The sequence below is a fragment of the Sceloporus undulatus genome, chromosome 6 (genome assembly GCF_019175285.1).
Source record: "Sceloporus undulatus isolate JIND9_A2432 ecotype Alabama chromosome 6, SceUnd_v1.1, whole genome shotgun sequence".
NCBI classification, from domain to species: domain Eukaryota; kingdom Metazoa; phylum Chordata; class Lepidosauria; order Squamata; family Phrynosomatidae; genus Sceloporus; species Sceloporus undulatus.
Window position 1 is genome coordinate 53,572,152 of NC_056527.1, and position 15,980 is coordinate 53,588,131.

A 15,980-nucleotide genomic window follows, 5' to 3' on the forward strand; every position below is an offset into this window, starting at 1 on the left:
CCTATGCTGAGATTTGTATTTTTTCTAAATGTGCCATCTTGAAATGCAGGAAACTTACTCTGAATATTTAAAGGTTTAATGATGGATTAATAAATTTAAATTCATTTTAAAGTGTATGCTGCTTCAAAGCAAGCATATCTTATAGTCAGTAATTTATTCCTTTCTACTGGGTAATGGGTTGTCAATAGAATATCAATTCCAGTGTAGTGGGCTGTCAAGAGGATAATACTGTACAACCTTTCTGCTATATGAAGCTCAGGGAAAGAATAAATTGCATTCCCATCCTTGACTACAGTGTGTAGCTGTTTCCTAGCCAGAGAACTGAGGATTTAATGCTCTGCCTGTTACCAACATAACGGAAAACCTATCATCCCTGAAGCACAGGAGAATGAATGTCTGTCCTTGAGGACTAGAATATAAAACTTTTTTTTATCTTCTGGGCATGTGTCCAGTTTTTGCATAGAAAATTGTTGCATACTGTACTTTAAAAGGGTGTTGAAATTGGGTTGGCTTCTGATAATTGCCGAAGGTGTAAGAAAAGAAAGGAAACAAAAGTGGGCATGTTCTAAATACAAATCTGATGTATTTATTTATATATAGAGATACACAATTAGAAAGAATTAAATAGAAATAAAATACATCAATATGATCATGTGAGCTGAGTCAAGTCTCTGCTACTCAGGTCCTGTTCATGGCTGTTTTCATGCCCCTTCTTCTTCAAGAATGTGCACTATGTCTAGATGGTTCTTACGTTTTCCAAATCATGACAACTGTATCTTTAAACTGAATTTGAACTGGATTTTCCACTGAATAAGAAGATTGTCCTTGGTAAAGTTGGATACATGGCCACCTTAATCCACTGTGAGTTTTGAAGAATATTTTTTACTCTCTTCATATTGGTCTGTGTGCTGGAGTTGGATCTATATGCTAGTTTTTAATGCCCCAGAATCCACAACACATTCCCTTTGTTTACTCTGTTGTTAAATATGGGAAAATGAAAGCATTATAAACTCAAGTCCTTCTTTTCACAGAAAGCTCAGTTTTATTTAACAAGATCAAATTGCTTACATTAGTACTGTATTACACCCACCTACCAATCTTAAGAAAGTACATACAGTATTATGGTTTTGTTCTTGTCGTTCTTGTCGTTCTGATCTATTTTTGTAGGTGTGAAGTTATAAAAACTGATGCACACAATTCTTAGTGAATCAGAAGTACAGTAGTTTGCTTTAGAGAATATGGCTATAATTTAAATATTTGCTTCACTGGTTAATATACCAGCTTATGTTGCAATTTATCTCCCCTGTCTTGCTGTCTGGATGTCAAGCTAATCCTTGCAATGAATAAATAGTTTTGCTTCTCAAAAATGGAAGTAGGTAGACTATAGTATCATTCCAGCTGTTTACCAATTAATAGACAATGCCATATCTTTAAAATGAATGGAACAAGGTGTGTGTGCATGCTTTCCCCATGTCTTAATCAGAATGGCCTTTCTTATATTTGTAGCACTCACTGTGAGAAGATGTTGAAAATTAGGAATAGTTAAGAGTATTTGTATATGTACACAAAATACTTAACTCCTATTATTTTATATTTATGCTTTTCCATTCTTGTTGGATATTACAGCAAAGACAGGACTTCTATTAAGAACCAGAATATTATGTTTTGTTTCTCCACTCTACAGTTCTTAGGGCAGTGTGCTGCAACATTTTGTATTCACCATATGCGTGGTGTATAATTTTTGTCATCCCTGATCATTGGCCAGGCTGATTAGAGTTGATGAGAATTGTAGTCTCAGAATATCTGGCAGTCACCAGACTGGGAAAGCTGAGTCCAGGAATATTTGGCATATGACTACATCATGCTGCAGTTTCCCTTGTTCTACTCAAAGTACTTTTCACATAGGAGAGTGTCCACTATTCGCTTGTCTGATTCACAGCACAGGTACATAACAGTCGTGTGTGTGTATGTGTGAGCAAGTGCATGCAGTGAATGTACCTGAATTATGCATGTAGGCACATATTCATGATGAACCTTTTCCTATGAAAGACCATTGACTCCTGGGAAAAGAAAGTGTGGAGCTGCATGCAGGAAGTGTGGAGCCAAGATCTAATGTTGTGTGGGAATGGATCCCACAGGGGACAGAATTTGCATCACTGCAGGACTGCATTGTTGCTTTTCTCTGCTCCTGCACCTGCCACCATTACTTGTTCTTTGCCACCCACCTGTCTCCTGTATTTCTTTCACATACACTCATGAAACAGAAGATGGAGTGATCTTTAGAGGGATCGTCCAGGCAGCAAGAATGAACCTGCAGTACTGAGAATGAATAAGGCTGGGCTGCGTGAAATTCATGCAGGGGCCTCATACATGCCCCAGACCACAGGTTCCTCATTCTGTGTTTAATGGAGAGCAGTCTTGAAGCTGACTGAGGTCATTGCTTGATCAGTGCCTGGGTGGGACACCACTTGGGAACCTCCATATGCTGCCATCATGGAAGAAAGTTGGCAATATATGGTAGTTGATACAATCCAATTGTTCTCACTATTGAGGTGTGGTAGATTTTTTTGTCCTCACAGTTATACTCAAAACTGTGACTCATACAGAACCTGCCCCCCTCCTTTGAGGTGCAGATCTGGCCCTGTCATTTAGCACAGTGAAGTGGCTATGTTTCAAAAAGGAAGCAGGTTGTAACTATTTAAATATTGTTGCTGCTAGGCAGCTAGGGAGAGATGCTTGAGGGTTATTGTACTTTGGTTGCCAACATAAACAACGTGACCAGCCTTGGGTAGTATGCATTTGTGTGTGTGTGTGTGTGTGTGTGTGTGTGTGTATAGTGAGTACATATAGTGGTAGGAGCACAGTTCCTTTAGCATATCTTGCCTGTGTGAGGGTGCATAACTCTTGATCTTACAGTTAGCAGTAGTTCACACTTCTAGAATAAGGGTGACTGACTCTAGGTACTAGGACTCTAGCAGGGTATCCAGGCCAGAATGTGCACTAAACAGTTGTTGTATTTTGCTGCCACTTTATCATGACTCCATCCTGTGGAGTCTTGGGGTTTATAGTTTTGTGAGGAATACTTAAAAATCTCTGCAAGACATTGCTAGTATTGTCATTTAGTGGTGTACATTAGAGCTCACTGGCAAAGAATTCCAAGTACCTCACCAAATCCTATGATTTCATAAGTTGGAGAAATAATAAATAAATTGGTATTAAACTGCTATAACTCGGTATTGTGGATAAATTTTATCCATTTGGATGTATGTTAATCTTTTAGCTTCTTTGTGTGAAAGGGTGTTTTCTATTTTTAATTTTGGGGGGGTGTACTTTTGAGGCAAGATAGGACAGTGCACACCTGAATAGTGCAATCTGATTCAAAAGGTCATTTAGTTTAGTCACACCTATTTAGTGTGTGTGCATGTGCGTGTGTGTGGTCATGTAAATGAATAAGTTTAAGAAGTAAAAATAATGCACAAAGGCAAGAAGGAGGAGCCTGAGGGGAAACACAGAGAGACTGAGGTTTTTCTGTTCTGCCAAACAGGAAAAAAAAATCTAAATGGTTATTGGTGGCATTAGTGTGAAGTCAAAAATGTTACTATTTTCTTCACATTTGAATTTATAACAACAGATTGAACCCCATTGTGGAAAGACGGAATATAAATTCTTGAAATAAAAAAAAATTGATGTCTGCTTAAATCTGGTTTGACTTGCCAAAGAAAGTCAGAAGCCTAGTTATGCTGGCATCCATTTTATACTCTTCAAATCTGAATGCCATCAATAACTGTCATAATATTTTTTGGTTCAGAAGTCTGACCCATATTCCTGGTATTTTTCCAGAAAGAATGTTCTACAAAACTCATCCATCTTACAGTGCCTAGGCAGGCTTACTTAATTAAATTTGGTCTGAGAATACAGTCTTGGTGACGTTGTTTTCTGCTTTTTCCTTTTTTGTAGGATGCTCGTCAGAAATTCCGTTCTGTTCTAGTTGAAGCAACAATAAAACTAGATGAACTAGTGAAGAAGATTGGGAAAGCTGTAGAAGACTCTAAACCTTACTGGGAAGCGCGGAGAGTTGCGAGGCAGGTAAGAACATTATTATAGAAAAGCCTGTGCTGCTAATTGTGCCACAGGGGGCATATTGGAAGCCCAGTGGTGTTGTTCATAATGTCTGATGTGAAGAAATTTGACTGATGCCAGAGTGGATATTTCAACTATGTACTTTCCCTGGAACTGATGACACATTTTCTGTCTCTTCTTTCCTCCCTCTGGTTGCAAGTACCACCCACACAGGTATAAGCTGTCAAAGGATTTGTTCTGTTATTTCCCCCAATCCCTACCCATAATGATGGCTCAGAAACTTTGAGTAACCTACTTATGATCATCTTTTTCCATAGCTGTACTTGTATCAGTACCAATTCTTGGTTTTGGAACTTCTCATTTTCATTTTTAAAATTAAGTGGGGCATGAGAAACCTTACTGTTAGACAGATAAATATAATGAGGGTTTGTTGCAATATGAAGATGCTTGGACATTTCTTACACATGAGATGTCAGAAGCTTTGAGGGTACTTCCACAACTGATAGCTGAATTGTGGAGTCACTCCTCCACTCCCTTTTTAAACACTTTTTTCATAAGAAAGAGTCACTACCACAATGGGGGCACTGCTAAAGTGACTCTTTGGAGATGTTCTTGGACAGAGATGATTTGACTAAATTGGCCCAAGTGCTGGTAACCTCAAGACTGTACTATTGCAATGCATGGCATATAGGGTTGCCCTTCAGGCTTGTCTGGAAGCTGCTGTGGGTGAGGAATGCTTCAAGTAGGCTTCTGAGTTGGTTGACCTACTAACTACATAACACCCTGTTTAGGGAATTGTACTAGCTGCTGATTTGCTACTAAGCAAGGTTTGAGGTTTTGTTGTTATTTTCTAAAGCCCTAAACAACTTGAGACTTGGTTACCTTGGAGATCATCTTCTTCATTACAGAACCATTCAGATTTTGAAGTCATCTGGAAAGGCCCTCCTAGTAAATAATAAATAATAATAATAATAAAATTTTTATTTGTATCCCGCCCTTCTTATAATCAGGGCGGCTTACAGCAAGGTTAAAATACAATCCATACAAACAAGAGGACAAGAAGAATTAAAATACAAATACAGCAAATCATACAAAAAATAACAAGCAAAAAGCCCCATAGCCCAACCTCTTGGCCACGGAAGAGGAGGGAGGCCCACAGGATTTTATTCGGGGAATGCCTGTTGGAACAGGAAGGTTTTCAAGTCCTTCCTGAATTGGGCCAGGGTGGTGGACGAGCGGAGCTCAGTGGGCAGCGTATTCCAAAGGGCTGGGGCAGCCGTGGAGAATGTCCTCCGTGTGGTGGAGGCTAACCTAGCCCCAGGCACCTTCAGTAATAGCTGGGTTGCATACTCCTGAGGTTCAATTTTACTAGGTCTTTTTTTTAGCAGGGCATTTACCATTATGGTACTCACTATGTGAAATATTCTTGCAGCTCCCACTAGGTGGAAATTTGATAAACCTCAACTATACTTAGGATTTCCTGTATGGATCTCCCTGACATATGAAAGACTTTTGGGACAATAAGGAAGTGTAAATGGTTTGATTTGACAATATGATTTGTTATAATTATTTCTGGATTATAACTTTTTTTGTTACACAATCGAATAAAATAATAATAATAATAATAATAATAGAAAACATCCCTACTTATGCAAGCCATCCCAGTACTGTATAGTCCAATTTATCATCTTTTTCATGTTGTTGGTAATCACCATCTTGGTGTACTAATTCCTTTACCATTGTAATAGTAATCAAAATTATTTCTTATCATCCCACCCCATGCTTTTGTGTTAATCCAGTACTAATTTAATAATCTCTTATTTCTCTGTGTTGCTGGTTTTTAAGTTTTTTAAGGGTCTGTATAGAGTTTAATTTTTATTTTAATTCATTTTAGTGTTTTTAATTGTTTTCATATGAACTATTTTAAAGTGCTTTTATTATTCTATTACATTTTATTCTTTTAAAGGGTGATGTGTTTTAATACTTGTTTAATTCTGTTTTAATGTTCACTTTTGTAGGTTTTGAATTCTCTTTTTTAAAATTTATTAGCCTCTCTGTGTCCCAGTTTTGGGGAAAAGCGGGATATAAATATCATCATCATCTGTTCTTAATGTGACTACTCTCAGTGTTGCAATGAAACCCAGGGAGGCCCAGATAGTGCCTATGTTGTGGTCAGGGCTGGTTGGAGACATTTGATGCCTAAGGCAAAGGCAAGATGGTCCTTCTAGAAACTGTGTGATGTAGGTTTATGTTATCAGATCATCATGTTGTTAAGAGCAGGAGAAATGGTTGTGTTCCTGGACCTACTGGTGGTAGCTCCCATGTCAGTGGAATGGTAAATCCCTTACAGGGGTTGGCTAGCTTTAAAAAATGTCTCCATTGTGCTATTTAGGAACAGGTTTTGGTAGTTTACAGAGTTCCTGTAAAGCCTTGACTAAACCATGATATGGATTAACCATCCCATTGACAGGGGAGCCATCAGCCACAGCTGGGCACTATCATCTTCATGGGGCCCAGTTTTCAAAGCTATGTTTTATACACTTTCAGCATATGCTGAAAGATGCGTATAGCGCGCCGGCGTATGACGCGGGTGCACTGTACTGTTTTTCCTTCTTTCTGTGTTTCCTTCTATGGCTCTGTTCTGAAGCAGTTGAATGGTCACTGGCACCTCCATTCTGAAGTGTTTCCTAATGAGATTTTTTGGCCAACTTGAAGCATGTGATGTTATGGGGGCCCAGAAGATGTTGTATTCCATTTGTAACCTTCCTATATTTTACTATTGTCTCTGCTTTTAGCTTCCTGCCAAAACAATCCATTAAGAAGGCAAAGATGGAATAGTTGTACAGTGTCTTTTGACTGATTGCTAGAAGCTATCCATTTGGAAGTACCTTAAGGCATGGTTATTGGTATTGGGAAGATGAGTCAGAATCTGCCCTACGGTGGTCTGAGTCCAAAAGAGCTGCATCCTTCTGTGTACTTTCCAGCTGTGCTAGCAAAACTAAATTGGCATCCAGTGAATGCAGATGAACCTGTCTGGGCTTATAAATCACTGCTGACGTTTGTTTGTAGTCCTAGTTTAAAGGATCTAGAAATTCATTAGGCTTGCTGTCAACCAAAATGTTACTTGTCAGTTATTCATTTCATATGTTCACACTTGTAACTTATTCTGGTAATAATATTTCTGCAGACTCTTTGGGACAAGGGGACATCTTGTGCAGCTAAGGCAGAACGGGCAATTTTTTTCATATCTCCCCTCCAAATTTTTTTCCATCTGTTTCCTTGTTAAATCAAAAGCTGCTTTTTAGATAGTCCATGAATGCACAGAGGCGTATAGAGAGAAGGTTTGGTTATTCCAGATTTTCATGTGTCCATAGTTAGGTCTGAAAACTGAACATATGTATTACTTTCTCCCTATTCACTACAATCCTTGAAAAACCAGGGACTTTGATCATATTGACTACAATGCTGATTTTTAAACTTCTCTAAAAACAAACAAAAAAAAATCTGCATTTCAGAACTCAACGTAGACTAATTTAATTGTTTGATTAATTCACTAGCACAATTGTAAGATTCTTCGAAACGTGGAATTGGAACCAAAGTGTATAACCAAGATTTTGCAACATTTTGCAAAATGCTTCTTGGCAAGAGCTGGAAGCAAGATGCGTTGGGGGCACAAAAATCTCTTGTCATTGAATATGGGAGAGAGTTGTATTTCTATTTGGCTGACTGCCACAGAGCTGTTAAAAAACAGAAGAGCTGGCTTAGTTCCAGGAGAAGAGCTGGCTGACCTCTTCTGGTGTACTGATGCTTGTTCCACTCTGCAGAGAATGATCGTCTGTCTTATTTCTCTCTTCTTTGTTGATCTGGTGGAGTCTTTCTATCTTGGACAATAAAATCTTACCTATATTCACAATTTTTCACATTGCTGCCATATGGGCCTGACTGCACCATTCAGACCAGAGTGTGTGAAAGAGCTGTTCTTACATTGACGTAGGTTTTGCTGGTGTAGGCAATGACACAAAGCCTTGGCCCTTTTGCTCTCATGACCCTTAATGGTTTATTGCTCCCTCTGGGCTTACTTGCCACCATAGTAAACTTTCTCTTAGAGGTTATTTCATTTCCATCAAGAAACTTAATTAAATTTTCTGTGCTTGTTTTCTTCCATCTTTTTGAGGAAAGTGTGGAAGTGTGACATCAGGCTAGTTTGACACAGGCCTCAAAGGTCTAACAAACTGAACATTTCTTCTCGTTTTGAAATCATGTCTTCTTGGGGGTCCTGCTTGAATGGCTTTATGTAAATTCTGCTCAAGCTCAGTTGAATTCTAGGAAGAACGGAAACATGACCTGGTTAAAAACTGCTGAAGAGGAGGAAATGGCTTCCTGTTCCGAAGCTGTGGAATTTAGTAAGCGGTGAAATGGTGTTGATTTCCTAAAGCAGGATGTTGGTTTAGTTTGGGAAAGGAAATCATTCACACCAGCCATTTGAAATATTCGTAAAGTCATTACAGACTGACTACACTCTTATATTCTGCTCTCTAAGCTGAATGTAGTATCATCTAACCTGTCCAACCCAACAGGTTAGATTTTATTCAGGGTTGCAGTGTGAGCTGCCTGTTGGTTTTAATCGAAATAATAACACTGTTGCTCTCTGCTTAAAAATGTAGTACAGTCGGACCTTCTTATACACAGACTTTTTATACAGTACATGAATTCAAGCATACACGGTTTGAAAATGTTCCAAAAAAGTATAAATTTCAAATATCAAACCTTGATTTTCCATTTTTTATAAGGGACACCATTTTGCTATGTCATTATATTTAATGGGACTTGAGCATCCATGGATTTTGTTATCCACGAGGGATCTTGGAACCAAACCCTAGTATATAACAAGGGTCCACTGTACATTCACAGGGATTCTCAAAATAAAAGCATTCATGTGTGCACCAGTAGATGCAGATTTTTCCCTTACCCAGCCTTAAAAAGGTTTACTCAGAATTTACAAAATTAAAAATTGCTGTTTATTCAAATCATAATTTCCATAACTGCATGTTCATCTTGGTACGTATGCACATCAATTTGTGAATTCAACAAAATTCATTTTAAAATATCAGCATGAAAATTCATCCACATTTTAATGTACATGTTCTGCCTTTATTCATTTTGTATATATAGTGTTTCTTGTCTCTGTTTTTTGTAAGTGTCTCCATCTAATATAAATTATTGTGTGCTTTCCCTTAATAAGTACATTTTGGTACACCATTTAAAGTTATAAACAGAGTGACAATATTTCTGGAAATCTAATGTTTTGGTGCATCGGTACATTCTGGTTTGCCATACGATTGACAAGTCCAAATCTGTTGAAGTTATGCAAACATTACATATGATAAGCTTCTCTTACATCCCGAATCCCAAATAATTCCACTAAGTCTTCTCTGGAAGCACATGGTTACTGTCAGATGCACAGTTAATTGGGAATGAGCTTTTGAGCACTACCTGTCCTTACAGTTTTAGAAATTCCTTTTGAGATTCCTCTGAATTTCAGAATCAGTTTGGTATGGAAAATGCATGTCTTTCTTGTTTTGGACAACAACATAAGTGGCTACCAGAGATTTCTGATCTGGTCATTGAATTATACAGTCGGCCCTTCTTATAAACGGATTTCTTATACAAGGATTCAAACATCCACGGTTTGAAAATGTTCCAAAAAAGTATAAATTTCAAATACCAAACCTTGATTTTCCATTTTTTATAAAGGACACCATTTTGGTATGTCAATATATTTAATGGGACTTGAACATCCATGGATTTTGTTATCGATGGGCAGTCTTGGAACCAAACCCCAGCGTATAACAAGGGTCCACTGTACTTTGTTTCTCTGAACTTCTTCTGTAGAATATGATGCTGTTTGGAGCAGACAAGTTAGGGCCTGTTTTTATTTGTATATGCCGCTTCTTACCTTCCCCTGTGCAAATGAGAGAGAAACTCTGCCTCTAATTTTAACCCACTAGATGTGCTAGAGGACTTGAAGAGGGAAAGGGTTCAGTTGCTACAACACCAGAAGTCAAGCTGGTAAACAAAGCCATAATTTGTGGACTGTATTGTTAGAGATCAGATGTGTGATGCCTTTTGCATTTCCTAAACAATGGTTAGAATTATTTGAGTGGCTGTACACAGGTAAATACATTTTCTTTAAATGTTGGTTTTGGGCAAACTATTATACAGTTGGCCCATCATATCCATGTATTCTTTATCTAAGGATTCAACCATTTAGGGCTTGGAAATATTTTTTTAAAATATAAATTCCAAAAATCAAAACTTCATTTTGATTTTTTATTTAAGGGATATCATTTACTATGTCACTGCACTTAATGGGACCACGGATTTTGGTATCCATGGAGGTTCTGGAACAAAAACCCAATGGATACTAAGGGCCACTGTACTTACTAGCTAAACTTCTTTGCAGGCTGTTTTGTCATTACAATCCTTCTCTGGGCTACTTAGGCAAACAAAGGGATGCAAAGGCACTGTGTGAGTTCCAAAGGTTGAAAGTGACCGGTTACAAATACCTAACTGGAATTAATTTCTTTTTGCAGTAACTAAAGCATAGCTTGGTTAGAGCACGCTGATAACTTATGTAGTGAGAATGCTACTACATTTGTGGTGTGACTAGTTGCAGTTATGGAAGAAGCCCTTAATTCAAATCGTACTGGCCCCGAACTCACTAGGTGGTGAGACACATACCCTCTCTCCCAACCTCTATGCCTCAGCATCCTGCCTCTGCAATATGGTGATAATACTGGTCTATATTACAGGGTTCAGAGATTAGGGTATATACTTGACAATAAGTTGATTTCATGTATAAGTTGAGGGCAGTTTTTGGGGTCAAAATTATGAATTTTGATATGACCCATGGATACATCAAGGGCAAAACATGCTCCCAGCATGTAACAAAGGATCTAAAAGATGAAGCAAAGGAAAACAATGCCAAAGAACGTACAAAATTCCAGCAGTCATAACAGTTTGTGCTAAAGGCTGGACGGATGAGATAATATGAGGGGTGGTGGGGTGGTCAGTGCTTCCAGGACAGATTACATTCTTGCCTTTCACTAAGGAATAGTTCCTCTTTTTATAAGAGTTAAAGTATAGTACTTACATTGATTCATGGATACGTTGACTCAGTTTTTTCAGTCAATTTTTAAATGAAATTTTCTAGACTTATACATGAGTATATGTAGTATATTAAGTGTTCTAAAGTGCAGTATAAATACTAAGCATTACTATAAGTAATGGCCAGAATCTTGCTTAGAACTGGAGAACAGAGGCTTAGTGTAGTGGTGGGTGCAGAAAGTGGCAAGCACCCCACTGGAAGTGTTGGAGGCTGTTGGGCAGCCACAGAACTGTAGACAACCACTAGAATAAAGTCCCTCCAGGATCCTGGTCATAATTATGAATAATAGTGAAGCTTGAAAAAAACAGCTGATAGAATCCAAATGTGTCACATTTTGGCTCAGAATGCTGCTGGGCATTGACTGAAACTGGACTTCACTAAAGTTAGTATATAGCAAAGGTTGAAGAATGGGAATTCTAATTAAAAATGGGGATCCCACTGGAAACAGGACATCTGGCAAATAGTTGTTCAATAATGAATAGCAGGTGGGCTTCAATGGCTATTGAAAGTTTTGATTATTTGAACTGGCAATTATCTTAACTCTGTGCATCTGGCTTCTCTTTCTGCAGTCATTCAGCCAAGCAGAATTATAGATGCCAATGAAAGCAGCAGCACTTAGCTCCTTTTGAAAATAATTAATAGGAAACTAAATACATCTATGAAATTATTTGTTACACCCGCATGTTCAAATGCAGTAGCCAAGGAAACTGGCATTGTCACTGACTGGAGGATACTGTAGTCCAAAATATTTTCTCCAAATTTCATTTCAAATAATCATAAAACATTCATTTAAAACTGTAAAGCTGGTAGCTTCCTTGTCCATTGTTAAGAATGAAGTTTAAGTGTGGGGTTCCCTTATATATAGTTGTGTTCAGACTCCTAGACCGTGCAGGATGACTTTTATACAAGAATGTGGGCTGCCACATTGTTAGTTTTACAAATACAGTCTTCATTCTGAAAATTTGTCTTACCATATTCTGTTTTGTTCTTCTAAGTAACGATGTGAAAATATGACACCTGTTTTTGTCCCTTTCTCAGAATTATTATCTTGTGCTACTTTGCTGTGTCAAATCACCTCCCTCCCACTCAAGAATACAAGCATATTTTGTTCATGGTGTTGAGAGAGAGAGAGAGACAGAGAGAAATTTAAAAAAATTGTGTTGGTTAATATATTCATTACCATTAAGGAGAGATTTGGTACCTGAATGTTGTTTTGATGTTATGAATAGAGTGGTTTTTCAAGAAAACCTTTTTGCTCTTAGAATAGCTCTGTGTATGGTGGAACTTAGTAGAGCCTTACATGGAGTTTGTGCTGGATTTCACTAATACATAATGTGCTTGTTCTTTTTTCAGTGTTTATGTATGTCTACATAGAAATTTTTGGTAAGATGTCATGTTTTTAAAGAAAATTTAAAAAGGATAAATATTTAAAAATAATTTTAATTTTTTTAATTTCAAATTTTTAATTTTAATTTCTCTCTCTCTCTCTTTTTTTAAAAAACGGGTCCTCACCTTTCTCTTCCCACTGAGCCTTGTCCCACTCACACCATCTCTTCAGCATTTTAAAGGGATGCAAATGAATGCCACAGCCCATTTCTGTCAAAAGACAGATGTTTGGGGAGCAGTGGTCTTAGCCCCTTTTAGAGTGTCACCTGATGCGGCCTGCACTTCTTGCACATATACCCCAGTGATGCCCCAGAGTTATTGCTATATTTACTGTTTCGAAAACCAGTTTTGAAAAAAGAAACCCATTTTCTCTCTATTTGAAAATAAGTAATATTACTTTTATCTAAATTTTGTTAAGAATGCTAGATGCTGTTGGCCTGTGGTAGAAGACACCCCAAAGCAGTGAGGCTGCATACCCTCAGTGACTATAACAGTTTAAAAAAAATAGGGTTAGCTAAAACTGTTATTCAGGTAGTATCTTTATTAGGTTAACTCAGTGATTCCCAAACTTTGGTCCCCCAGGCATTTTGAACTTCAGCTCCCAGAAGCCTCAGCCACCTTGGCCAATGGTCTGGGATTCTGGGAGATGAAGTCCAGAACATCTGGAAGGCCAAAGTTTGGGAATCACTGGGTTAACTGAAAGGGTCATGCAGACTTTCAGATCTCTAGATGTCTTCGTAAGGTAAGATATTACAAAATGTAACAAGTGATAGTGAGGGAAAACCCAAAAATGGTGGAGGGAAAAACCATGTTTATTTTTTTAAAAATCCAATTTATGGTGACCCAAAGGCCATAGGGTCTTCTTGGCAAGATTTGATCAGAGGTTTGTCGCTGCCTTTTCCTGAGGCTGAGAGCATGTGACTTGCCCAAGGTCACCCAATGGGTTTCATGGCCGAGTGGGGAATGTAGCCCTGGTCTCCAGGGTCACAGTCCAACATTCAAACCACTACGCCATGCTGGCTCTCATTTGAGTGTTGTATATTTCTGCATAGATATGGGCGAAATATATGTTTCCTTGTTGCTTTGTTAATGTGTGAAGTGGTCCTGAGACCAAAGAACAGTAGGAGCTGTTTGGGAGTAAAATAAGATTCAGATCTACAGGTACTTTTCCAGATAATTTAAGTGAAGTGGACTGTACAAGGTCATTTGTGACTAGCTATTTGTGTTTTGCATGTTATTGTATGCCTCTTGAAGAGCCCCAGTGGCCAAAAAAGCAATTAATAACTACTTTTAATAAAGAATAGATGTTTATTAATAGTATTCTGTCCATTGCTGTGTGGGTACTGTTGAATGCAAACAATCAGATTAAGTTTACCCTGGCTGTATAATAATTTATAGATTTATCTTCAGAGCTTGGATGTAACTAACAAAATGTAATTAATTACTTACCATCTCCCCAGTAAAGTGTAGCAAGTTTATTCATTCATTAACAGCCCATATCAGAATTTGGAGACAACTGGTTAAATGTAACTATCTGTAGTTATGTGCTAATTTCTTTTTCCCTTCCACCAGAGAGGCTTAACTAACAGCAGTCACTATTGCTGTGGTATGACTGCAGTTTCATTGTTTAGGAAGGAGTAAAGAGACAGCAGGGAATGCAGTCTTTTGGCTCTATACAAATTGCCATGAGCAGATGGTGTTTTCTGTATAAGGTGGCTTAGTGCATGATTTGATGAGTCTTTGGTGACAGATTTTGTAGCATAGGCATAGAATAAGAGATTTGTAAATTGAGATTTGCTGCATTGGGCAGCTCCTTTTCTTCATGATTTGGAGGTTGGTACAATTTTTGTAGACAACCCATGAAGGCCATGCATAATTCCAGCAAAGAGAATAATTTCTTTCTAGGGAAGAAAGATGAGAATTAACAGTAATCTGTTAGTTTTAGCATAATGAGATGAATAGGGTGAAGGGATCTCAGTGTAATGGTTAACTTCATTAATCCATCCATTCACAGTTACATTTATATGTTGCCTTCAGTGAGCTCAAAACAGTATACGTGGCTTTCCTTGCAACACAATCCTCACAACAACTCTGTGAAGTAGGTCAGGCAGACAGCATGAGTGATCAAGGTACCACGTGAGTTTCATGGCTCTTTGAGGACTTGAATGTACATCTCACTATTTTTAGATTTAGCACACTCTAACCACTGTATATCTTGCTAACACTGTAGTACATGACGAGTAGAAGCAAATGGGAATGTGCTAGTAGGTCTTTATGTAATCTGTAGTAGACTAGCAAGGATTTCTACTTTCAGTGGTTTAGCAAATTCAAGAAAAAAAAATGCTTCCCCCATCATTAGACTGCTATAATCAAGAAATATGTGTTGATGGTGGTAGAAGCAAGGGTATATATTGCGTGTGAAAGCATTATTGTATGTAAATAATAAGTGCTATCTGAAATGTAATCTTAAATGAATTCATTTGGAAATCTGTTTGGGATATATATATATATATATATACATACACATATATACACACGCACACACACACACGCGCACACATGCTTTGGGTTATGTATTTGGTAAGTGTAACTTATTGCTTTCACATCTTACAACTTTAAGACTTCTACACTGTCAAGCTGTTTAACAAACATGTATCATCTTACACAGCTCTTTGAAGGTTTATTGCCACCACTACAAGTTGCATCACTCTGATCCCAATCCCATAACTATGTAATTATTCTTAAATTTGTTAATATTGTTGTGTACCTTCAAGTCATTGTTTACTTATGCCGACCCTAAGTGAACACATCACAGGGTTTTCTTAGCAGAGTTTGTTTTCAGAAAGGGGTTTGCCTTTGTCTTCCTCTGAGGCTGAGAGAGGGTGATTTATCCTAGTTCTCCCAATAGATTTCCATGGCTGTGTGGGGATTCAAACCTGGCTTCCCAGTATCCTAGTCAAACACTCAAAGCACTACACCATGCTGGCTGTCAGTGTATCTAAAGACATAGATTGAAATCCACAAAAGTTCATGGTAAAAGAAATCAATTTGTCTGAAAGATGCTGCTGGATTAGATGGATTTGTTAGGATTGTGTGTTACAGTTGGGATATGATGCTCATTCCTTCTGGGACAGATTTCTCACTCACCCCACTCCTTTCCCCCTTCTTTTATGCTGAAACAGATGAACATGACTTTCTCTTTGAAAACTTTGAATACTGTATATTTGTAATTTATATTTTGTATTTCAGAAGGGGTGATAGGAAGAAGGAAAAGCCTGGTCAGATTCACAGTACTAAATAGTTTGTAATTTTACATGTTTACCCAGAATAAAATGGTATTGGGTTC

General features: G+C 37.9%; 1 protein-coding gene across 1 annotated transcript in view; it reads left to right on the forward strand.

Annotated features, from left to right (window-relative positions):
- Nucleotides 1-15,980, forward strand: part of SH3BP5 (SH3 domain binding protein 5) — a 49,476-nt gene that overhangs the window by 16,990 nt on the left and 16,506 nt on the right. Inside the window, exon 3 of the mRNA XM_042474105.1 lies at nucleotides 3,958-4,086. Coding sequence (XP_042330039.1) covers nucleotides 3,958-4,086 — 129 coding nt within the window. The remainder of the gene's footprint in view (nucleotides 1-3,957; nucleotides 4,087-15,980) is intronic.